The sequence below is a fragment of the Aulostomus chinensis genome, chromosome 11 (assembly GCF_037954235.1).
Source record: "Aulostomus chinensis isolate RoL2024-O1b breed Wild chromosome 11, RoL_Achi_v1.0, whole genome shotgun sequence".
In the NCBI taxonomy this organism is placed as follows: domain Eukaryota; kingdom Metazoa; phylum Chordata; class Actinopteri; order Syngnathiformes; family Aulostomidae; genus Aulostomus; species Aulostomus chinensis.
In genome coordinates, this window is record NC_141330.1 from 25,810,148 (window position 1) to 25,833,283 (window position 23,136).

The 23,136-nt window shown below is 43.3% G+C and overlaps 3 protein-coding genes across 5 annotated transcripts in view; 2 read left to right on the forward strand and 1 right to left on the reverse strand.

The window, feature by feature from the left end:
* Positions 1–7,508, reverse strand: part of usp45 (ubiquitin specific peptidase 45) — a 32,632-nt gene extending 25,124 nt beyond the window's left edge. The window contains exons 1-5 of one of the 2 annotated variants that reach the window (XM_086219207.1): positions 7,186–7,508; positions 5,614–5,724; positions 4,741–4,910; positions 3,979–4,079; positions 3,427–3,527 (exon numbers count right to left, since the gene is read on the reverse strand). In XM_086219207.1, coding sequence (XP_086075333.1) covers positions 3,427–3,527; positions 3,979–4,079; positions 4,741–4,910; positions 5,614–5,716 — 475 coding nt within the window. In that variant the 5' untranslated portion in view covers positions 5,717–5,724; positions 7,186–7,508. The remainder of the gene's footprint in view (positions 1–3,426; positions 3,528–3,978; positions 4,080–4,740; positions 4,911–5,613; positions 5,725–7,185) is intronic. The other variant, XM_086219206.1, reaches the window with a different exon arrangement.
* A 934-nt stretch (positions 7,509–8,442) lies between these two features.
* Positions 8,443–13,227, forward strand: tstd3 (thiosulfate sulfurtransferase like domain containing 3). Of its 2 annotated transcripts, XR_015118440.1 has the most exons (5): positions 8,443–8,656; positions 8,808–8,969; positions 9,229–9,388; positions 10,253–10,497; positions 12,441–13,223. XR_015118440.1 is itself a non-coding variant. In XM_086217411.1 (4 exons), exons 1-4 carry the CDS (start codon positions 8,518–8,520, stop codon positions 10,308–10,310), a joined length of 519 nt encoding a protein of 172 aa, XP_086073537.1. In that variant the 5' UTR covers positions 8,443–8,517; the 3' UTR covers positions 10,311–13,227. The 2 variants fall into 2 exon arrangements, 1 of the variants encoding a protein (XP_086073537.1); XM_086217411.1 differs by having other exon boundaries at positions 10,253–13,227.
* A 2,438-nt stretch (positions 13,228–15,665) lies between these two features.
* Positions 15,666–20,160, forward strand: LOC147253863 (uncharacterized). Its single transcript, XM_086219054.1, has 11 exons — positions 15,666–16,007; positions 16,246–16,393; positions 16,591–16,740; positions 17,173–17,292; positions 17,374–17,469; positions 17,557–17,691; positions 17,795–17,905; positions 17,993–18,103; positions 18,258–18,382; positions 18,483–19,781; positions 19,984–20,160. The coding sequence occupies exons 1-11, from the start codon at positions 15,784–15,786 to the stop codon at positions 20,066–20,068; spliced, it is 2,604 nt and encodes an 867-aa protein (XP_086075180.1). The 5' UTR covers positions 15,666–15,783; the 3' UTR covers positions 20,069–20,160.
* Positions 20,161–23,136: the final 2,976 nt, after the last annotated feature.

Below are 23,136 nucleotides of genomic sequence, written 5' to 3' on the forward strand. Positions count from 1 at the left end.
AAAGCACCACCAGGGGACAAGCATCTTACTAGCTACTGACTCGGCTAAGCAGAACCGACAGTTAAGTATGGCTTCTTAAATCAACAACCAGAGGCAAGACACCAGGTGAATACATAATCATAAAGAATCGGTCTCTTAATTGTGATATCAATTCATGGAACAATGAGTGAGGAGCCAACCGGACCAGAGATGTCAGCTTGGGTTAAATTTGTGCTCCCCACACCCAGTAAGCAGAAACTAACTGCCCAGGCTAACTTGACTTCAAATTCATTCTTCTCCCTGTAATCGTTTTTAAATGTGTTTAGACACAGTAGCTTTGGATGGCATCATGTAATCAGGCTCTGGATACCAAACAAGCTCTTTGAATTCCTAAACACCACCACCACACTAATTGGCAGCAAATCATTCTAACAGCAACAAGATCTTTGGCTGCGAGCCAGCCCTGAATGGAGCTGGGTGCGTGTTCTAAAAGCGGTCGCAAGTCAAAACAGTCAGGTTCCACACGGAAAATGAACATATCAGTAAATACATACACCTACATGTCCAAACTCCTTTCAACACACTGAAGTGTGAAAATGAAAACCTCAAAACTAAGATAAAATAACATCCGTCATTCTTCTACTGTGATGAAAAATACAATGTGGACCAGCATCACCCGTCGAGAAAACACTTGAATCCTGAACAGATTCACAGTATTTATTTAGAAAATGTAGTAGTACAGGTGTGAATGTTTGGAGATTGCACATTGTCAAGTACCTTAATGAAAATGTGCCTTTTTTTGGTACTATAGTTAGCAGATACATCCTTTTCAATACTGCCCACACGAGCTAACGCATGCTTCAATGATCTCCAGCTGTCTGAGTTTCTTGCAGCATGAGTATTATACATATCATGTGAGTAAGGTTCAATTCACCTAATGCACAGCATACTTGATGGTAATTTTATGTGATATTCTTTATCGGAGCCTAATTGAAAAGTATAATAAGACTATACTAAATAAACAACTAATTGATGATAAACTTTACCATGAATCAAGAGCAAAGTGATTGATTGTAATGACACAAATTTTGATGTCTATTCAAGAACAGCAGATTTTAATTTGCTTCACAAAGACTGCCGAGTTGTATTATCAGGCAGAGTCTGGCTCTGTGAGGTCAATTCTCTTTTTACTGGGACTCTGGTACTTGAGCTGAAGGCCTTGATGGTGAGAGAGCACAGTTAATCGACTTTCTGTCTTCCATGGGCTGTTGTTGTACAAAATTATTGTAGAACCTGAAAAAAAAAAATCCTTGCTGGGGCTCTTTTGTGTTTGGGGTCTATAGGAGAAACAGAGCACAACAGCACCTTCTTCAGAAAACCTGACCTTCACACTGAAATGCAATTTTACAAGCTCCTCAACAGACTACAACAGCCTTTTGCTGCAACAATGGCAGCCCACCTCTATACCCTTTTGGCAAACCGGTGTGGGACAATTGGCAGGCAGGAAAGGTGACAGGTAATTTATAGAGTCAAAGCTGTGGGTAGCAAGTGTCCACCTCAGCAGACAGTTTTGCACCTACAGTTTCTGCTTGTCCAAGTCAACTAAAGGACTATCATGCACATACTGCAACATACAATAAACATATTAGTTGCTTATCAATCTTTGGCCAAGCTTACTTCAGCTACAGGAGACTACAGAGTGGTGGAAAAGTGTACTGTGGTCACCAACATTGTGTCTAAATTCCAAGAACTTTCTGCGCGCTTCATTTTACGTACTCGTGTGGACCTGTTTGTTCATGTCAGCGTGACTCAAAATACCACAGATAGTCTGTCTTAGAGGCCCTTCACTCACAGAATCTGCCAATGTCTCAGGCATATAATGTACTTGCAAATGAATTTCTTTCACATTCTTTTTTTTTTTATAATTCAAGGACGAGCCTGCACCCTCTGCAAATAATACATTGTACCAATCGTTCTACTAAAAAGTTAAATAACTTTGAAGAGGACAGAAAATGTACTCCATAATACAGTTAAAATGAAAAGGGTATTTGCTTAAGCTGAACATTCTAACCATCTTCATTGTGTGCCCGCTGAGAGTTAGTGCGCTCCAGCTGCTGGGATCCAGTCACTCTGACTTGTTCAGGACCCTGGCTCCCACTAGTGCAGCACACAGGCCCAGAGGTGGTGAGACATACAGCAGCTCAACAGAGAAGGCAAGGGACAGAAACAGATAGTGATGGAAAGACAAAGGAGTGGAGGCTGAACTCCACACAGCTGCTCTTGTTCTTCAGGGAACCCAGCCGGGAAGCATCGCTCAAGCGCCTAATTCCTCTAATGTGTGCAGTCATGCGATGTGCCGGGTGAGAGTGGGGGACTGCTACGGCATCATTCCCACAACTCTTCAGCCACGGCTGAGAGACTGATACGAGATTAGCCTGACTGGGCTTGGACGGCTGGCCTATGGCCACTTGCAACCAGGCAGGGCACTAAGCAGGGGGCTAAGCAGGGGGGAGCCAGTGAGACTAAATGTGGCGATGCCTGCCACCCTATTCAGCTCCAGTCGGATAAGAGAGTTGTCAAAGGCCAGCACAAAGTAGAGGTTCAAAACAGAGGGTGGGAATAAAAGTAGTTCAGAATTCTTTTCATAAAGATAAAAATTGGATTGGATAAAACCAATAGAGCATAAAACAATCCTCCCTTCTTACTACAGAATGAAGAAATCCCTGTCCTTCCAGTCCCCCTATCTCCTTGCCGGGTGGCCGAATCCATATGAAATTACAATTAATTGAATTACAAAGAATTGCCATGTACAGAGAATGACATGGCCTGGCAATCAACATTATTAGGTCACAACAAGCACAATCTCTCACCACTGCATTTAGCTGTGCTGCACATGTCCCTAGGTATGGACAAGTGAGGATTATCATTGTGCTCATCTGTTTGAGAGTGGCGCTGGATTACTTTTAGGGTAAGAGATATGTCTGCTATTCCTCGGCTGTACGCGCACCCCAGCTTGAGAATCACTGCTCTACTTCATCAGTTTGTGGATGCTTAGTGGGGGGGCTGACCAAACTACATCCGTCCCTCGGCCAAAGTTTCAGAGTAACAACGCTGCATTGGTTTGGTAGACAACAAAGGACTGCAGCTTGAGACCAGGGGCTTTCGTATCACCAATTCTGTCTGTGCTTCCTAACTGTTAGACCCCAAATGTATAGTGACAGTTGCTGTGTTAGTCCTCCACTATCCACTTCATTCATACCTCTAACATCTTGACTATTCTTAAAAAAAAATGTCTGTGTTCAAGGCTAAAATTTTCATACTTTAATAAAGGGTTTCTAAATTTAAAGAAAGTGTGCGTAAAACTTCAACAAATCAATTCGGCCTTGCTGAGATGGCGGTAACGGTGTACTTGTCCAGGTGGCCAGGCCTCAGAGAAAACCATCTTACCTGATGTTGCCTTGACAGAGTGTTTTTGTAGAAAATCCAGGGTCTGAGCCAAGGCCTTTTTGTTACAGTGAGTGGAGAGCTCCTCATTGCATTCAAAACACCTGTTACAATGAAAGAGGGTGATAGACACACACAAAGATTTTGTTACTGTCAAATTTAACAGCCCTTAAGAAACTAATATTTAAAGGAACCATTATTTGAGACCAGAAGTACTTGGCTTAAGTGGAAACAATTTATAAACACAAGCAAATATGATAATTGAGGGAGAGACCATTTAATAACAGGTTATCGGTTAAAACTTATTTATTCACCCAGCGGAAAATAGTGTTCTGCAGTAAAATGAAGCTGCTCTGAAAACGATTGTAGCCAAGGTCAAACAGGCTTAAATACACACACAGTGTAGGTTTGTGTTGCACAGAAACACCCGCCTATTGTTCCGTCTTCACCCTAACAGCATCCTCATCGTCACTGCGACTGAGCTGCACCTGCAGTGCGTGAAGACTTGGCTTTTTCATACCAGACAACAATGAGTGCCGCTGGTAGGTTTCTCACCAGGCTTTCCATGTGTTCAGGCTTATGGTGATGCAGTGAGACTCTGGATGGAAAGCTTGGTGGTGCTTAGCAGCGTGTTGAATCCCTGACTGGTTACAGCCCTGAAAAACAAGGCATACAGAAAAACTAGTTGATTAAAACCTCGGTGGACCATCAACGCACATCAAGCATGTCGCCAAGGTTGGCTGAAGCCCTTTCAAATAAACATACATATTAACTGACAGGCTATATTTGTTTTATATCATATACAAATTTAAGAATAATCAGGGTTAAATATATGTCCTGATGTTTTAAAAGACCAGTGTTGTTACATAAAGAAAAGATTTAAATATACATTTTCATCCAAAAGCGCAGATAAATCAAGAGCCTGTCTTGTGATGAGATCGCACGCACACGCACACACACACACACACACACAGCTAGCTAGCAAAGAGTAGCAAAAAAAATTGAGTTTTTCTGAGTTGAACATTTACATTAGAAAATGTATTTGGCATAATTCTACTGCAGAAAACACTTTTCAAAACAATTAATTGGTCAACGTTTCATTGTAATATGGTTGCTGGATACAACACAATTATATGACATGACTATCCCCACCACCTGTGATGATTATTCAAATTAACAGAGTAGAACTGACACTACTGTTACTTTAGCTTATTGACCATGACATCGATCCAATGATTTCTACTAAAAATTGGACAAATCTATTGTTAATATTCTACATTGCTGAGGTCGACAGTGTGGGCCTGAAACAAATCTTACCTGGAAACCACACTTGAGACAGACCAAGATGTCATGGGATGATGCTGGCTCTCCATCGATCATGGTCCTTTCCTTCAGGCACTCTGAGCACACCAACCACACGTTGGACAACACAGACTTCTTCACCGAGCTAAGGTCCACTGCCTTACTCACGTGGTGGCAAGTCAATCCTGATGAAAAGACGTCATTAACAAAGTTACGGTTCAGTGTGCGGGGCCCTCATCTCGTCAGATAACCTAACAGAATTTTACAGAACCCAAGTAATATTGGAGGTGAGGAACTCAAGTCACATGATTTAATAATAACAACAACGGCAGTGCTGTTAAGGCAGCACGGTGGTGCAGTGGTCAGCACTGTCACCTCACAGCAAGAAGGTTCCGGGTTTGAGACCCGGCTCCAGCACGGGGTCTTTCTGTGTGGAGTCTGCATGTTCTCCCTGTGCCTGCATGGGTTCTCTCCGGTATTCATAGCTGCAGGCTTAATTTTTGTTTCACACCTCTGTTTTCATTCCAGAGTCTTTGCAATCTATAAGGCTATACTGTAATTTTAGGTTAACAAAGTTGCTTATTGTTTTACTTTGAGGATAGCAGACTGCAACCATTAATGAAATTTGAGAATAACAAAACTTTACACATCTGTTAAATGATTTAAATGTGAAAACAGAAGTAGATAATTAGATTGTGGAATGACTCGTGATTCTCACAGCAGTAACTTAATACTTGTCAGAAACTTAAAGTTTAAGGCCTGCACTTGTACAACTTATCACTTCTGGTAAGTGGAACGCCCATGGTCTTTTTTTATAGCTGACACCAATGTATTTCAAATGCTAAAAACAGCAAAACTCTGGTGCTCTGTGCTGCTTCTGTGACGTACCACTGACTTCATCAGATGATTCCTCATCTCGAGGTTTTCTTGGTTTATTTGTCCGCTTAGTCATGTTGGCGGCTGTCAAGGAGAAGGGGTCCTTAAGCCGCATCTGGAGCTCTGGGGGTCAAGATGGAGGACAGACAGGGGTATTAAAAGATTTAGGTAAACCACCTATATGTATACCCATTTGTTAAAGATATAATACAGTAGAATAGTTTTTTCTGGTTTCAAAATCTCATTTGATAATTAGACAAAAACATCGAGCCTATATGCCCTAAGTCCTCTAACATAGATGGGTGACAAAGAAAAAAGTGATTTACATTGAAAAATAATGAATGCAGATGGATGTGTAACTGAAAGTTTTAAAGAGTATGAAAATGATTTAAGTATATATATATCATATAAATCACATATATATGATATATATGATATATATGATTTATATGATATATATATATATATATATAGATATATAGATATATATCTATATCTATATATATCTCTATAGATATATATCTCTATATAGATATATATATATATATATAGATATATATATATAGATATATATATGATTTTAAATTCAGATAGACTGAGAAATGGAGACGCCTGCTTTGTTCACATAGTTTCTACGCACATCTACTTAGGTTTTTGCTTTTATTTGTCAGCATGAATCATTTTTCACTTTATTATTGTGCATCATGTATTGAAGTTTGAACTGCTCAATATGGAATAGTTTCATACAAATACAATTTTAATTGAACAGGTGGAATTGTTGTCACAGTGCTCTTTTGGAGTGACAGGCTTTGTAATGTTGGCACATTCATTTGGCAGCACAAAATGAAATAAAATGAAAGAAATTAGAAGTTTGCATCAGATGCCAAGAACAGGAATTCTTCACTTTTTTTTATTTACTATCATTATTTATAGCGTTCTTCCATGCATCAAGTTACAGTTCTAAAGGTCATCTTTATTGATCCATTCATTCTAGTCCAATAGTACAACCATAACCATGACCTACATCCGCTTATCTTCACTGATGCTGTAGAATTGTCTTCACTTAATCCTTATTGCAACTGATAGTTTTGTTTTCAACCTGACCACAAGCAGATGAACGTTTAGGTGGACTGACTTGACCAGTCAAGATCATTTATCCGGATCTTTTACAACCAGTGCCGGCCCTTAAATATTTGAAATGCAATTTAAATCCCCAAAGACAACGTTTTTCACGCCGTACCACTACAAAAGTGCGACAAGCCCAGAGTAGCCCTTTAAATTCATTTTCGCAGTTATTAAAAGTTACACTCCGTCAGTGGGGTATGTTAAGCATTTTGGTTTGAGGTTCAGAGGCAAAACGACACGAGTCCCTTTCTTAGTCAAACTCATTTCAATTCATTTCAATCGACTCGGGCAACACAGAATTTGTCTGAAAACGCATTGCGTTAGCATGTTTAAAAGGCCTCAATTAGTCCAAAGTGTCCAATTTAGAACAACACTACAAGGAAATGTCTGCCGGTCTCTTATCAAAACCATCTGACCCTTTTTACGCAATATAAGGCATAATAAGCAGGATGAACTTACCTCGTTATTTAAGTTCCTATGTTGACTGTGTTAGCTAACCTGAGCCAACAGTGAGGAGCCACCTCTTCCTTGCTAGCAAAACACGCTAGCTACATTAGCTTCTCAGAATAATTACAATATCAACAGTTTCCTGCCATGACACGTGGAGGTAAAAAAGCGTTTCAAATCATAATGCGTAAAAATATCAGAACCTATAAGTCAAAACTATTATTTTTTGCCTCGACTTTCTTATTTTTTGTCAGGGTTTTGTTAGCCTGTACTAGCAACACTGTAGTCAACGTGTGACGCAGTATGGCAGCTCACGTTGTCCAAATTTTGCGTTCAGGTTTAATTGGGAAATTGTCGCATGTCGGATGTGTCAGGTATTTAGGCATGTTCTTGATTGTAATTTATAAGGGAACAATATTTACGAGCGACCATAAAAATTGAGGGACGGCATTTTATTAAAAGTATAATTAACCACGAAGGTATACTTTCTGGCATGTTTCATGGCACTCAAAGCACTTCACAATATTAACCAATTCACACTAATGGTAAAGACTGCAATACAAGGTGCCAGCCTACTCATCAGGAGTGATAAGGTCAACTTGTCCGGGGGGGCGAGTCAGTGACTTGTTGTTGACTAGACGCTGGATGCTTTTCCGCAAAACCGCCATCACTTGGATGTTTCCATCTCAACTGTATGAATTTAAAAAGCAACGATAAACATTGCCTTGTTATGTTGATAATTGTTATAGCTTTTAAATATTGTGTCAATCCTTTTACGTTTGTATAAAATAAATTTACTGCACACTGGCCACAACTCCAGGTTGTGTGGTAAAAACTGAAATGCACTGGTGTTCTTACATTTACGGTAACTGAATAGTACGAAATAGCAACAATTGCTTTACTTTTAGGACACTTACTGTATGTTCTCTTTCTCGTTGTAGCGTGTGTGTGTGTGTGTGTGTGTGTGCGCGCGCGCGATATGAAATGTTATTTTAATACATTTATTTCATTTACAAGGGCTGTAATTTATAAAGTAATATTAATATAGAATATTCCATATATATGGTATCATGCATAACTTGGAATAAAACTGTGGCTCTGTGGCGTTGATTAATTTACCATAAAGCTGAGAATACGGGTGCACTCCGTTTTTTGTTTTGTATTTATTTGTAGCTAATCGACTATTTCGACCGTAGTGAATTATGGGATACCAATTTTGTCCTTCGCGTGATCCGTACTTCTGCGCAGGCGCACGCTTCTACTTAGCTGGGTGAGCTTCGAGTACACAGGTTCATGTGTAGGAGGGGTCATATTGGGAACAAGTCAGGGTGTCGCTAATTTCTTATGGATCTCAGAAGGTGTCTGAGGCTTGCAGGGTTCGTCCCACGGCTGTTATGGAACACTACCGTCCTGCCTGGGGCTTCTACCCCGGGAGGACGAAGCTCTGTGCCCAGCCTTGCCAACATACATTCCGCTTGTATAAGTGAGTTTTATACCACACGTAACACTTAAGTCTTAGCCGCTGGTTTTGTGCTCCACATTTCGCTAGTCAGCTCATAAGTCATGACACTTATCGGTCATTTTCTAACTTCTCTGTTCAGTAAAACCTCGGTTGTTCACTGTTTGTGCTGCAGAATTGTCGCTGCGCAGGTTCACCTCAGTGCCACCGAGCACCGATGTGAGTTATGAGCAGCTGAAGCAGCTCCTGGCCGCTCGGAAGTCTGTGGTTGTTGATGTCCGAGAGCCCTGGGAGCTCCGGGAGTATGGCTTCATTCCCGGGTCCATTAACGTCCCCCGTGAGTGGTCCTCTCTCCACCTAAAACAACTAAAACACGAGTGTCATCCATGTGCAGGTCCACTTTTTAGTCGTAGACTGTGACGACAACAGGCCATCTGACAGCTACTGACAACTTAGCAAATTGTTAGCATCCCATAGGTGGCCTCCACACTCCGACACAGTACCCAGAAACTGGGGATTCAGGTGTAGTTAGTTAGACAGTGCATGTGTAGGCGGTGTTGGTCTTGACTTTGTGTGTGGGTTCTCCACCTTTGCAGTGGGACAGTTGAACACAGCCCTCCAGCTGGGTGCGGAGGAGTTTGAAGAAAAGTATGGTGGTGAAATGCCCCAGCAGACCGACAACATTGTGTTCACGTGCCTGGCAGGGATCAGGAGCAAGACGGCCCTGGAGACCGCAGCCTCACTGGGATATAAAGAGTAAGACAGCCCCCTGAGTTTAGGTTGAGCCTCGTCGGTGTGGTCTGAGAAGCTGAATGGTTCTGTGGAATCTCACAACTTTTATATTTCATCATAGGACAGTTAGAACCGTAAAGAAATGTGCATTCATTTTATTCAGTCATTGCAGGCCCGTGTGGCAGGACTCTCGGCCTTCGTGTGAATTGTTGATTTTTGCCTGTCGTTTCCGCTGCCAGACCTGAGATTGTTGACCTGTAGGGGCGAAACGCCACTGAGTCATGCAGGGCTCGTGAGTCACATGATGTGTAAAACGCTACTCTCCCAAAGAGAAACTTTGGAATTTTATGTATTTCACAAAACTAAAAAACAAATACACAACCGTTTTCTATTTTAGCCGAATCTCCATATACCAGGGCAACTTGGTACAACTGAGAATACGCCCAAATCCATGTCTGTAGTTTAAGTTATTTCTAAATGACATGATATTTACCGTGAAAACGTCCTTTTTATTGTGCTTGTTCAGTTTACAGGTTCTCTCATACTCAGTCTGAGGTGTCTGAGTTTTTCCAGCCACAGTACACAAGCAGGGGAGAAAACGCAGAACTGCTTTGGAGAAACAGTTTTGCAGAGTTACTGTGATTCAACTGAAATTTTGTCTCGTTTGAGTTAATTCAGAAATTTTAAATTTGACTAGCAAACAGTGTTAACTCGATGCACTGACCAATATTATTTTAATACAGATCAACTCAAAATAATGTTTGCAACCTGGAAGGTTTATCCAAATTCCGAAATTAGAGTTTTTGTCTTGCAACCAGGCATTTCGTGACCTGGGTGTAAAACAAATGTCCTCGTCTCATTCAGCATCTTCCTCTCTCCTCATTCCAGTGTTCAGCATTATCCGGGTGGGTGGCAGGACTGGGTGAAAAATGAACACCATCACTGATCCAGAGATAATCAGAGTCTCGTCAAAGAGTCTGTGAATAAAACCCGACCCTGCAACCTTCTTCTACATCAGCAGATAAAGACTCGCCACTCTGATGAATGCCACCTTCTTCGCTAACGCGCCAGCGACAAGAGGGATACCAGCCAACACATCTGTGCATCTGGAGGAATTAAGTCTGTTGTAAAGTGTGTGTACAATTTTGATAATTCTGTTTTGTTTTTTACTGAGCCTGTGATTAACCTCCCCAAAGACCGCTTAGATCAAAGGGCTCAACATGCATCAGCTTTGCTTAATATCGAGAAAAAAAAGCATTCAAAGCGTCTGCAAGATTACTTGAATTTGATTTTTGGAGTCGTGAGTATGGAGGCCTGTAGTGGCATTAGAGAGAAAATATTTATTTTCATAGGGAAAAAAAAATACTTTGAGGCCATTAGATGTAGCCTGATACCTCAATTTAATTAATTTATAGCCGTAAGATATAACCTGTTCCCACAAGTTAGTTCTTTTGAGGCCACGGGATATATCTTGTTCCCTCAATTTAATTGATTTATAGTCACAAGCCCTGACTGTTCAAGAATAGGAAATAAATAAATTGAGGGAACAAGCTGCACCTCATGGTCACAAAGTAAACTAATGAAACAATGTGTATCCTGTATATTTTTTGGCAGGATATAAATTGTTTCATTATATAATTATATACACGCTCCTGATCAAAATCGTAAGACCAGTTTTGCAAGAAATTTCAAGAATTTACATTTTGCACTGTTGGATCTTAGGAAGGTTCTAAGTAGAGCTTCAAAATGCAAAAAAGAAGAAATGGGAACAAGAGACCAAAAGTTGTGAGCAGGCGATTTATTGAAAACAACGATTTAACTGAAACAGGCGGCTGATCAGCTGATCAAAGGTCTAAGACCACAGCTCAAAAGAACCCGAAAACCTCCTAAAACAGAAGAGAAGAGTCAGAAACTGACTCAGTGATGAGCAGCTCCAGCATTACTGTTGAAGACTTCAAAAATTCCTTTTGGCCTGCTTGATGCAATTGTTTCAAAGAGGCGAGTGGGAACATTGCTCCAACTGGTGAAGACGGCTTCACGAGGGGCGTCCACTGTCTGGAACTGATGTCCATTTTTGTAAACTTCCCTTGCCATCCATCCCCAAATGTTCTCAACTGGATTTAGATCAGGGGAACACGCAGGATGGTCCAGAAGAGTGATGTTATTCTCCTGGAAAAAGCTCTTGGTCAGACGGGCGTTGTGGATTGTAGCGTTGTCCTGCTGGAGACCCAGTCATGACCTCACAGACGAGGGCCCTCGGTCATGAGGGACGCCCGCTGCAGCACCTCCACATGGCCTGCTGCTGTTTGACGCTCCTGCACAACATGGTGCTCCGTTGTTCGACTGAAGGAAAAAGCACCCCAGACCATGATGGCGCCCTCCACTGGGCCGCATAGAAAACACCTCAGGTGGCATCTCCTTGTCATGCCAGTAATGTTGGAAGCCATCAGGACCATCAAGGTTAAATTTTTTTCTCGTCAGAGAATAAAACTTTCTCCCACCTTTGAATGTCCCATGTTTGGCACTCCCTTGCAATGTCCAAACAGGCAATTTTGTGGCATTGAAGGAGACGTGGCCTTTGAAGAGGTTTTTTGTTTATGAAGCCCCTCCCTCTCAGATGCCGTCTGATGGTTATTGGGCAGCGGTAGTACCACCACCAGTTCATTTGGGACGAGGATCGTCCTGTGTCTTGACGGACAGATATTCGGATCCCCCGGCTCAGCGCTAGTGAGATTTTTTTTTTGCGTCTACCACTTGATTTTTTGGTTCCATAACCCTCAGGATCTTTTAAGAAATGCAAAATGAGTGTCTTACTGCGTCCGACCTCAGGAGCGATGGCACGTTGTGAGAGGCCTTGTTTCTGCAGCTCAACAATCCCACAACGTTCAAAGACAGTGAGCCTTTTTGCCTTTGCCATCAGGAGATCTTTACAGTGTGAAGACAGGAAATGACACGCAATTTTGTCTTTTTACGGCTGTGGTCTTAGACCTTTGATCAGCTGATCAGCCGCCTGTTTCAGTTAAATCGTTGTTTTCAATAAATCGCCTGCTCACAACTTTTGGTCTCTTGTTCCCAGACTCTTGAACTGAAATGCAGGATGGAAACCATCTCGGAGCAGTTGGCCGCTTTGCGAAGAGGAGAGTGATGTTGAAGACCAGAAAATTTTAACTTACAATTTGGATTGGACTGAAAGAGAAGACGGATTGGAATGTGTGCTCCTCTGCCCAAACCCAAAGACAGCTTCCTTATCGGCTACTGAAGGTCATCTGCCCACTGTTTAACCTCCAGGAGAACTCCTTCTGCCTTGGTGACGTAAATGGCACGTACTATCCCCCCCTCCCCCGTGTGTTCCTGACCCCCCCGCCTCTGCCCTCTCCACCTCCCCTGGGGTGGCAGCGCCTGTTGGCTGCAGCCTGCCCCGCCCGGGCTTGGTGGCACGGCCCTGCTGCGACGCCTCACTCTCACTTGCCTCCATTGGGTCAACGGACTGCTCAAGTTTAGCGTACATACACAACAAATGTATATGTGCTGTTGTTAAATTTCTGAAGTGTACCATTATTACTTTCAATCTGTAAAAATTGTGACCGCTTGTGATAGTTGTATCAGGCTTTGAGTTGTGTAGTGCAATTTTGCCTTGGGCTCGATCCCTTGGTGACAAATAAAACACTCACTTCTTCTTTTTGCATTTTGAAGCTCTACTTAGAACCTTCCTAAGATCCAACAGTGCAAAATGCAATTTCATGCAGTTTTTGAACTGGTCTTAAGATTTTGATCAGGAGTGTGTGTGTGTGCATATATATATCTATATCTATATATATAGATATAGATATAGATATATATAAATAAATAATAAAATATTGTAGTAAATATTGAAAACATATGAGGCCCTGGATCAGCCATAGAAAGATTTCTCTCTTTTCTGGTGAGCGTGCATATATAAATATAAATATCTATATCTATATCTATATCTATATCTATATATATATATATATATATATATATATATATATATATATTTATATAGATATAGATATTTATATAGATATATATATTTATATAGATATATATATTTATATATATATATGCACGCTCTATGGCTGATCCAGGGCCTCATATGTTTTCAATATTTACACTTTTAATACTGAAATATTAATTAATACCGGGTGTAAGAAAATGCTTCTGTTTAGACCTTTGTCTCCTAATGTATCTATGCAAATGATTAGCTCTAACGACTGTATGACTGAGCTCTAATGAAGTCTTCCGCTGGATAATGTGAATAGGCAGACACACCAAGTTGATTTTCATCAAACTGTTGCCAAAATCAATCGATGAATAAAAATATTTAGGATTTATCCTGATTCAGAGTTTGTGATTGTTTGCAGCTCAGGGAGAGTTTAAGGCAACGTGGGGAGGCCTCCAGTGGGAGTGTTGGCACTATAAATAAGCAGCTTCCAACTAGCCTGTGACACACACACACACTGAGATGATCTATGACGTTGCAGCATCATGTCTAATACCAACCGTGTCTCGGCATGAATTTGCCACCAACCCTCCATGGAACAGTAACAGCTCTCTTCATCATCCATGGTGATGAATGAGTTTGTTTTCAGCTCCTATTGCAGTTTGCCATTCGCAGCCATGGACTTTGTTCCCTGTTTACTCTGATGTTTTATAGCCTAAGATAAGAATTCACCAATACCACCCACACTATCATTCAGTGTAACCAATATTTTTATGACTTCTCAGCAACACCTCAATGCAGGCCATCCCATTCAACAAAGAGAAACTGACCTCTGAGTGACTTTCCACATGCACCAGTTGACATTTGGGCTCTAAATTTGAATAGTGCCTGTACTTACAGTCATTCTAGGCAAGTGTGTGAATCCAGTCTGAAACTGAAAGCATCTACAATTGGAAAAACAGCCTGTGAAATTATATTGTCCATCATGTGTTTCTTTTCTAACCCTAAAAGTCAAAAAGCAAACCTTGGAACCTCATATTTCTTTCTTTCCCCTGAAATACTTGATCTTAACAAACATTTCAAAAGTTCTCAGATTTATGTTGGTGTTGACAGGACTGTACTATTTCTGTTATTGTGAGAATGAACTGATGAGTGGATCCACATTTGTTCGTGTAGAGCACTTACGTCATGCAAAATATGTTAGAATTTCCTATTTTGGAGGCATAAGAATGCTTTATTTTAATTTCCCGGTTTTAAATACAGTCAGAGAATTAATAAAATGCAAGGATTCCTCCTGAAATGAATGATGGAGGGTGGGGTTGTGTTGGCATTTGAAGTGAAGCCTCATAAATACTTGCTGGAGATGTATCGTTCACACGCCTGAAAGTTGTCACCTCTTCCCAAATGTCCCATCTTGCTGTAAGATCTGAGATCAATGAGGAGAAATAGATGCTCACTTCATCCACTCATATTTAAGATTAAATAATAGCATTTCACAAACTTGATTTAAGTTTCAAATGTGGAAAAATTCAATTATGACTGGTTGTAACCCATTTGATTATTAGGGTTCAGTGTGAAACTGGCAGGTGAATAAAGTGTCTTAATATGTACAAGTTACCTTGTAGGTGCTCATGCAGGAGCCTCTTGAACAGGCCTGACCACTGTTTTCTCCCCTCAGATCACTGTGCCATGTCAGCCGTAAACCCCCCCCCCCCCGCCCCTGCCTACTGATTTTCCCTCAGAAGCAGTTAATTCCATTTTCTTTTTTCTGCATACTGTGGTTTTAATATGCTGAAAAGAAGACCAGACTAATAAGTACTAATTTATGTCAAATCTTGCCAAGGCTCTTTGTTCCTCCGCAGCCCTCATCAGGTCACCCTCCAGCTTCTGCTTGGCATTCAATTAAAGTCCCTCGTCCCATCAGAGCAAATCACATCAGCGCTGCATCTCCTAGCTGTTATGACTGACCAGACCCTGCCTGCCTGCCTGCCTGCCTGCCTCCCTGCTTGCCTGCCTGCCTGGCTGCCTGCCTGCCTGCCTGCCTGCCTGCCTGCCTGCCTGCCTCCCTGCCTCCCTGCCTGCCTGCCTCCCTGCCTGCCTGCATGCCTCCTCATCTCTCAGCTAGACAGTGCAGCTGCAGTGGACACTGAAGCGGTGGTGTAATGAGAAAACCTGATCATGATCACACTGTAAATGGATGAACTTGCACACAGCCTCAGCCCCGTGGGTGCCGTCAGCTCCTCGCACACCGCTGACAGATATCTGGGCAGCGGGTCAAGACTGCCTTAGTGGAAGGACTCGAGATTCCACAGGTGTTACTCTTGGACAGAGCAGGAGCATGGCTGTCAGCAGGCAGTATAAAACCTGAGGGTGCAAACAAACCAGTTGTGAAGGGCAGTTGAACACAAGCTCGCTCCACTGTCTTCTAGTTTTTGTCCGAGAACCGAAGGTCAACACCATGAGCCGCAGCCCAGACAGGATGTCATCCTACCGCCGTCATTTTGAGGACAGCAGCACCTTGTCCTACCAGGTTAGGGTGTCCAGCCCCTCCCCCAGCAGGAGAGAGGGTCGCCGTTTGTCCCCCGGCTACTCCTGCAGGACCGGGGCGGGCAGCATGCGAGTGGAGTCAGTGGGACGAAGAACTGCCTCAGCCTCACGCAGGTCTCGCATGGTTGGAGGAGGGTAAAGACTCATCGATTAATAGATGGACAATCAAGGGTTCAAAAAATCATTTTTAAGATGAATTCACTACAATGTGTTGTGCTTAGTTAAAAAATATATACCATCCAGATTCTCCATAAATGTAACCAATGAATGAATTATATTTTGTGCTTGTGTTACGCAAAATTATCTCAAGACTGACGCCTGTCTGATATGTTTTGTTTTGTTTTGTTTTTTTGTCTTTTGCGGTAAATCCAAGAGCTATGGTATGTGTGGGGGTGAGTGGGGAGCGTCCCATCGACCTGGATGTGGCTTCAGCTGAGAACCAGGAGTTCCTCAGCACCCGCAGAAGTGAGAGGCAGGAGATGATCGTCCTCAATGACAGACTGGCTGTGTATGTCGAAAAGGTACCACAGCCTTCACACAACCCACATTTATTTCCACCATCAGTCCAGATCAGTAGATTTCTCAGGTGTGACTAAAAATCTTTATTGTTGTAAAATATTTCTCTGTATCCTTCCAGTGAGCACAAGCGCGAGAAACGTGTCGTGTTGTGTCCAGGCGCACTTCAGCTCTCACAGCAGAGGTTTTCTTGTGCTCACAGGTTCGATCTCTTGAGCAGCAGAACAAATTGTTAGAAGCAGAGATCGAGGCCTACCAGAACCGCTTTGAGAAGCCATCAGGTCTGCGTCTCCTGTATGAGGAGCAGCTGAGGGAGCTGAGGAAAATTGCTGACCAGATGAGAGTTCAGCGGGTAAGACAGAATCCTCCAAGTCAGTCGCTGCCTCTTTTCTTTTAGATGCTCAGAAGAGCATAATGACTGATTTCTTTGTTTCGGGCGACATTTACGCCTAGCTGAGCAGTAGAAGATCCATCCAAGCAACAATACAAGACGTCAACTTGGTGTTTTCAAGGTTCCTTACCTGGTAACAGGCTTATTTCTGGCAGGCAAATGGAGAGGTGCCTCCGCGTGTAAGGGTGTCATCGACTACAGCTGTCTTCAGCTATGATTTATGCACAGATGAGATGGCTTGATTACGCATTTGTAGACACACACACACACACACACACACACAGGAATGAAGTTCATGCATAAAATGTAAAATAGGTTGATTTTGCACACACCCATGCACACACCTCCAAATCTAATAGACGACCATATTACTTCTGCCGTCTTGGTTTTCAGGACATTTCCTTGGCAGCGAAGGAGTCCACAGCTGCTGAACTAGAGGCTATCAAAATCAGATTTGAGGAGGCAGTTGAGCTGAGGAAGAAAGCTGAGGCCGAAATTGAAGCCTTCCGCCCAGTACGTTCCATTCGATTAACTGATTTCACTCTCCAAATTAATTTGGAAGCTTAAAGGACAGTGATGATGTGTCTTCTTTAGGATGTGGACAAAGCCACCTCCTCCCGCATTGCTTTGGAGAAGAAGCTGGAACAGCTGGAGGTTGAAATTGAATTCCTGAAAAGGGTCCATCAACAGGTGGATAATACATTTGGAGAAAGATTGTGAAAATACTTTACTTTTTAATTTGATGACTCCAAAACACAATTTTTGTTTTTTCTTCAGGAAATTGAGGAGCTCATGAGAGAGATCTATGCAGCTCACGCCACGGCAACAAGTGCATTTGCTCTGCCTGATCTGGCGGCTGCGTTGAAACAAATCCAAACCCAGTATGATGACATTGCGGCTAAAAACCTCCAGGTACAGCCGTGTCTGACGATTGTGTTTACTGTATGTATTTATATATATATATATAGACATTTCTGCTTACATTTAATACTGTGTCACATTTTCTTCTTTGTAGGAGATGGATTCATGGTACAAAAACAAATTTGAAGATCTCACGCAGAAGTCAACGAGACACGTGGATAAGGTCCGAAGCGTGAGAGAAGAAATAGCAGGTGCAAAAAAGGATGTGAGTATCAAAAGTGAACAAGGATGATTCATCAAGCATTTACAATTCATCATCATAAAAATGTCATTCATGCAAAAATATTTCCAGATCCAAAGCAAAGACCGAGAGTTAGATTCCCTGAGGACCAGGAACGAAGCTCTGGAGGCTCAGATCCGAGAGAGACAAGAAAAGCATAGGAAAGAACTGGAGGAGCTACAGGTGAAGATCAGCTCATGTACAGGAATTCCAGGATGCACACCTGGTCACACTGATTTCAATCAAGAATACAAATAATTCCTGTTGAGCATGCAGACTCAAAGCCAGCACAATACATCAGTCATACAGTATTTTAACAACTCTGTTAACCTAATAGGTTCGGATTGAGTCCCTGCAGCTCGAGCTGAAATCCATCAAGGAGAAAATCGCTCTGCACCTGCGTGAATATCAGGATCTACTGAATGTCAAAATGGCTCTTGAGATTGAGATTACAACTTACAGGTGAAAAGAAGATGAAAATTATTGTGAAGTGTTGTAATTTTTATGTAAATAAATGCAAACTGCATTTTCCAAATGTGTCCACTTTCTCTCTCCCTCACAGAAAACTGATTGAAGGAGAAGACCTGCGGCTCTCTGGCATGATTCAAACCATGTCTCTTACAAGCTGTAGCATGAGCGCCATTGGTACTGGGATGAGCTTCAGTGGAGGAGGCGTAGGCGGAGTAGGTGGAATGGGTGGTGGTATGATTGGCAGTGGTGGGGGCATTGCAGGAATGGGGAGTACAATAGGAATGGGTGCAGGTCCAGGCAGCACCGCTGGGAGAATGGGAGGGCAAATGGGGGCTGGAAATACCAATGGTGGAATGGGTCCTACTGGCAGGACAGACAGGGTAGATATGGGTGGTGTTCATGGTTTGGTAGCTGGTGGTGTGAATCTTGAAGGAGGCAATGGGGGGTTGGGTGTAGATGCTGGAGATGTGGTCTCTGGTATGGGAGGTGGAGGTGCTGGAGGTGAGAGTGTGGGCTTTGGCGCAGGAGGTGTCGGCCCTGGTGCTGGAGGTGTAGGCCTTGGTGCTGGAGGTGTAGGCCCTGGTATTGGAGGTGTTGGCCCTGGAGCTGGAGGTGTAGGCCCTGGTATTGGAGGTGTTGGCCCTGGAGCTGGAGGTGTAGGCCCTGGTGCTGGAGGTGTAGGCCCTGGTGCTGGAGGTGTAGGCCCTGGTGCTGGAGGTGTAGGCCCTGGTGCTGGAGGTGTAGGCCTTCGTGCTGGAGGTGTAGGCCCTGGTACTGGAGGTGTAGGCCCTGGTGCTGGAGGTGTAGGCCCTGGTACTGGAGGTGTTGGCCCTGGTACTGGAGGTGTTGGCCCTGGTACTGGAGGTGCAGGCTCTGGTGCTGAAGGTGTAGGCTCTGGTTCTGGAGGTGTAGTCACAGATAGAGGTATAGGCTCTGGTACTGGAGGTGTAGGCACAGGTGTTGGGGATGAGGGTGCTGGTGCTGGAGGTGTGGGCACAGGTATTGGGAGTGAGGGTGGTGGTGCTGGGGAACGATTTGGTGCTGGAGGCACTAACACTAGTATTATGGGTGGTGCTGGAGTGGGTGTTAGTGGTGTCATTGCTGGAGCAGATGGCAGGGGCACTACTGGATTTGGGCTCAATGGTGGAAATGGTGGTGTTGGAGGAAGAAATGGTGATAGAGGTACAGGCAGCAGTGGGGAGGACGATTATGGAATTGGAGGGAGTGAAGGGGTGGGTGGAGATGATGGAACTGTTGCACTGTCAGGCGTAGGAGTGGGTGGTGTGGGTGGTACTGGGGTGGGGTATGGATCGGATGGCTATAATGGCAACGCAGAGGCCTTTGCAGAGCAGGCTGTGGAGCTGACAGAGAGAAGGACGGTGCTCATTAGGTAACGGTACCGTCAGGTATTTTTCTCTTTAAAGTAAAAGAGCTTCTCTTTAATTCAGCAGAAAATAAAATTAGACAAATGCTTGATTATGAAGCAATGACATCTCCTGCATAATGAGGGTCAGGGCTGCTGCACACATCTGCAGGGGGTCACGTCCGTTCAACATCTGTAACAAGCTCCTGTTTCCCTCCTTCTTCCACAGGACAGTGAAAAATGAGGGTGATGTGCTGGAAACGGACCGCCGGGAACAGACCTACACCATCACTGGTGCAGCTGATGATGAGTGAGCAACAAGAATTGCCTTTCACCCATTAAACCTCCACGCCCCTCTGAGCTTTGCACTGACCAAACCCCATGTCTGGACACTGACCTTCGCCCTTTGCCCTGAACCAGAACACCATGAAGACCCTTTACTACAGAGTCAAACCTTGGGATTTATATTCTCTAAACTTGTGTGTGCCTGAATGCTCCCCTTTTTTCTACCACTAATAAAGCCATCAGCATGCAATTGCATTGTCTGGTTTTGATGTCCTCTTTTAGTTTTTTTGTTGGTCACCCTTTGAGTATTTTCCAGTACTCCAGTGGAGGTGTGTTTTGCCTCAAAACAGAGATATGTTGCCTGTGTTCATGGGCTTGGTAGGAAGAAGGCAAAGGCAGTACTGAGGGAGAGAACAACTCAGAGAGAGAGAGAGAGAGAGAGAGTCTCCTGAGGGCCGAGGCAGTTGCCCTGACACTCTCTGGAGGGCTGAGGAATCCATCAGTCAAATTTTGTCCTGCAGCCGAGCGACGGCGCGCAGCCGTTTCCTGTCCTCATTCCATCCACATCCACACCTTTTCGTCCTGCTGCTGATTGAGAGCGATTGGATGTGGCCAGCGGATGCCAAACACACTCAATGTCGTGCTCAGGGGCTGGGAGCAGAGGCATGCAACACACCCATCCTCTGACAGAAACTGAGACAAAGATCTGAAACTAGAGTTGCATGATGGCAGCAATAAGAATAACACACAGCATTATGAGGAGTTCCATCTGACTCCACTCAAGCTGCCAAATTTGCAGATGGAAGTCAGAGGAATGGTGAAGTTACATTGGAGCCCATAATGACAGCCTAGAATTTAACTGCTTTTGGTTCTCCTATCAAATTTTATGAGAACAGTTCAAACTGTGCAACTGCACAAGAACGTTTCCCACCCAAGAGGAATCTGAGTAACGAGCACTGATGATGCGTTCGTACGGTTGACTTATTGTTCAACTAAAAGAATGCAGAGAAGCCAAATCCAGTTCAAAGGGGGCCCTTTCCGCCATGTTGACCAGCCGTACTTATTTCATGCTGACACACTGCTAGTCACACTGCGTGGAAATGATCAATGCTTCTGCCGGACATCGTTTACACAATCGCAGCCGAACATGCAAGAGGCAATTAATCCGGACCCAGAACTGTCAATCGGCGTTCACGTGACGTGAGACCACATTTAGGTAAAGCATCCGTTCCCGAGGGGCGCGCATAAACCTTCTATGAGAAGAGGAACGCTCGAATCGGTGTGATTGTTGAGTTGACCTCCAGTATCATTAACGTTAACGTTGACAGTAACTCAGTCTATTCGTGTGTGTGTGTGTGTGTAAGCCCGTGTGTGCGCTCGTGTGTGTGTGTGTGTGTGTGCGTGTGTGCGTGTGCGCGCAGACACCGGAGCTCTCCGTGGTGCCGCACCAGAGAAGAGCTGCCTGCTACATGATGTTTAACGAGCAGACGACAAAAAAGGAAAACCGACAGAATGGATTCAAAACCAAAATTTCGTTCAGAAGTTAAACTTTAAAGAGGCTCGTGCACATTAAATTGTTCAGATATGAATCTGATGTGGTGAAGGGCATTTCTGCCCCCCCCCCTACACACACACACACACACACACACACACACACACACACACTCAGCGATACATCGACCCCACCAGAGAGGAAAACCCTGCGTCACAGAAATCCGTGTTTCCTTTCAACGATTCTTGTTTTTCACCTGTTTGGCGATATTTTTTCACTCATAATTAGAAAAAAAAAGTTGAAACCAAACAGAAACAAAACAAATGTCCAAGAGCTTTTTTAAAAATTATTATTAAAACTGCAACCGCTTGTGAATCTTTTTTAAATAGAAAAAAAAATACACGACATAGAGGGGAAGTTATTGTAGTCGTAATAATAATAATAATAATAATAATAATAATAATAATAATAATAATTTGTTTCGAAATGGCTTTAAAATGTTCACATTTGGCAAAAAAACAAAAACAACCTCTAATGTTGGCCACCGTTTGAAGAGACAGCAAAGAAGAGAGGCTGAGAAGTTATTTGGATTCCTCGGATAACAACCGCCCCCCCCCCCCCCCCAACACATATGACTTTTAACGTGCTCTTTGCCACGATGTATTATTATTATTATTATTATTATTATTATTATTATTATTATTATTATTATTATTATTATTTCGCAGAAACACGCCGCACAGCCAACTGGGTCACTAACCTTCATCCTCTAGGAAAAATGCTGTTTTCCTAGAGGATGAAGGAAGGAGCTCCTTGTATTCACCGAGCGGGGCAAAAGTTGTGACTTTCTTTGAAACCTGTGAATTTTAGTCACTTTGTGCATATGCTTTGGGTGGCTAAATCCCAATTAGGGTCGGCTGACACGCTGCTCTATTCACTCCGAGTCCTGCCTGCATACATTTGCCTAGGAATGAACTGCGCAAATAGATCTCCTGCTAAATGCGTTGGACAGCACAGAGAATCGGCCTGACTGACACGTTCTTTCTGAGGCGGTCGAGTGAGAAAAGGTATGAATTTATAAGGTACACCGAAACATATCAATTCACGCAACTTCACACGCTTTTATCCGCGACTGCTCATGCGAGACAAAGTGCGTTGAAGGCAGGCAAATGCGCGGCTGAAAAAAGCCCCCCAAAAAACTTTGTGGGGACTTTGAATACGGAGATGGTGCAGCCTACTTGGGCGGAAAAAAGGAGCATTTTTGAATGAAATCACGCATGAACGGCGTTGAATCAAGGGCCGTTTATTCGGGTCCTCTCTAATGCGATTTTGAATATTAGTCTGGGTTAAAATCGCAATCATGTCACCTGGTGGGAGTCCCATACAAGCACAATTACTATTCAAACGCGTCGCTATGTCCCACCCGCGTCCAAGCTGCTGGTCCTGCCTCCGTGCAGCTTGCGTCTTTCCCCAGGTTTCCCAGGAAGAAAACGCCTTCAGTTTGAGTCTGTAAATAGAAGAGAGAAGAAGACAAGCGTGCAAAGTCTCAGTTCTGAAGGGAATAATAATGTTTGCTGTCTTTTTTAAGTTTTTGTCTTTACTTGA

Coding starts and splice junctions, on each gene's coding strand:
- LOC147253863 (XM_086219054.1), top strand. CDS start 15,784: ATGAGCCGCAGCCCAGACAGGATGTCATCCTACCGCCGTCATTTTGAG. Junction 16,741..17,172: donor ACCAGATGAGAGTTCAGCGG/GTAAGACAGAAT, acceptor CTTGGTTTTCAG/GACATTTCCTTGGCAGCGAA. Junction 18,383..18,482: donor ATTGAGATTACAACTTACAG/GTGAAAAGAAGA, acceptor TCTCCCTCACAG/AAAACTGATTGAAGGAGAAG.
- tstd3 (XM_086217411.1), top strand. CDS start 8,518: ATGGATCTCAGAAGGTGTCTGAGGCTTGCAGGGTTCGTCCCACGGCTG. Junction 8,970..9,228: donor CGGGTCCATTAACGTCCCCC/GTGAGTGGTCCT, acceptor CCACCTTTGCAG/TGGGACAGTTGAACACAGCC. Junction 9,389..10,252: donor GCCTCACTGGGATATAAAGA/GTAAGACAGCCC, acceptor TCCTCATTCCAG/TGTTCAGCATTATCCGGGTG.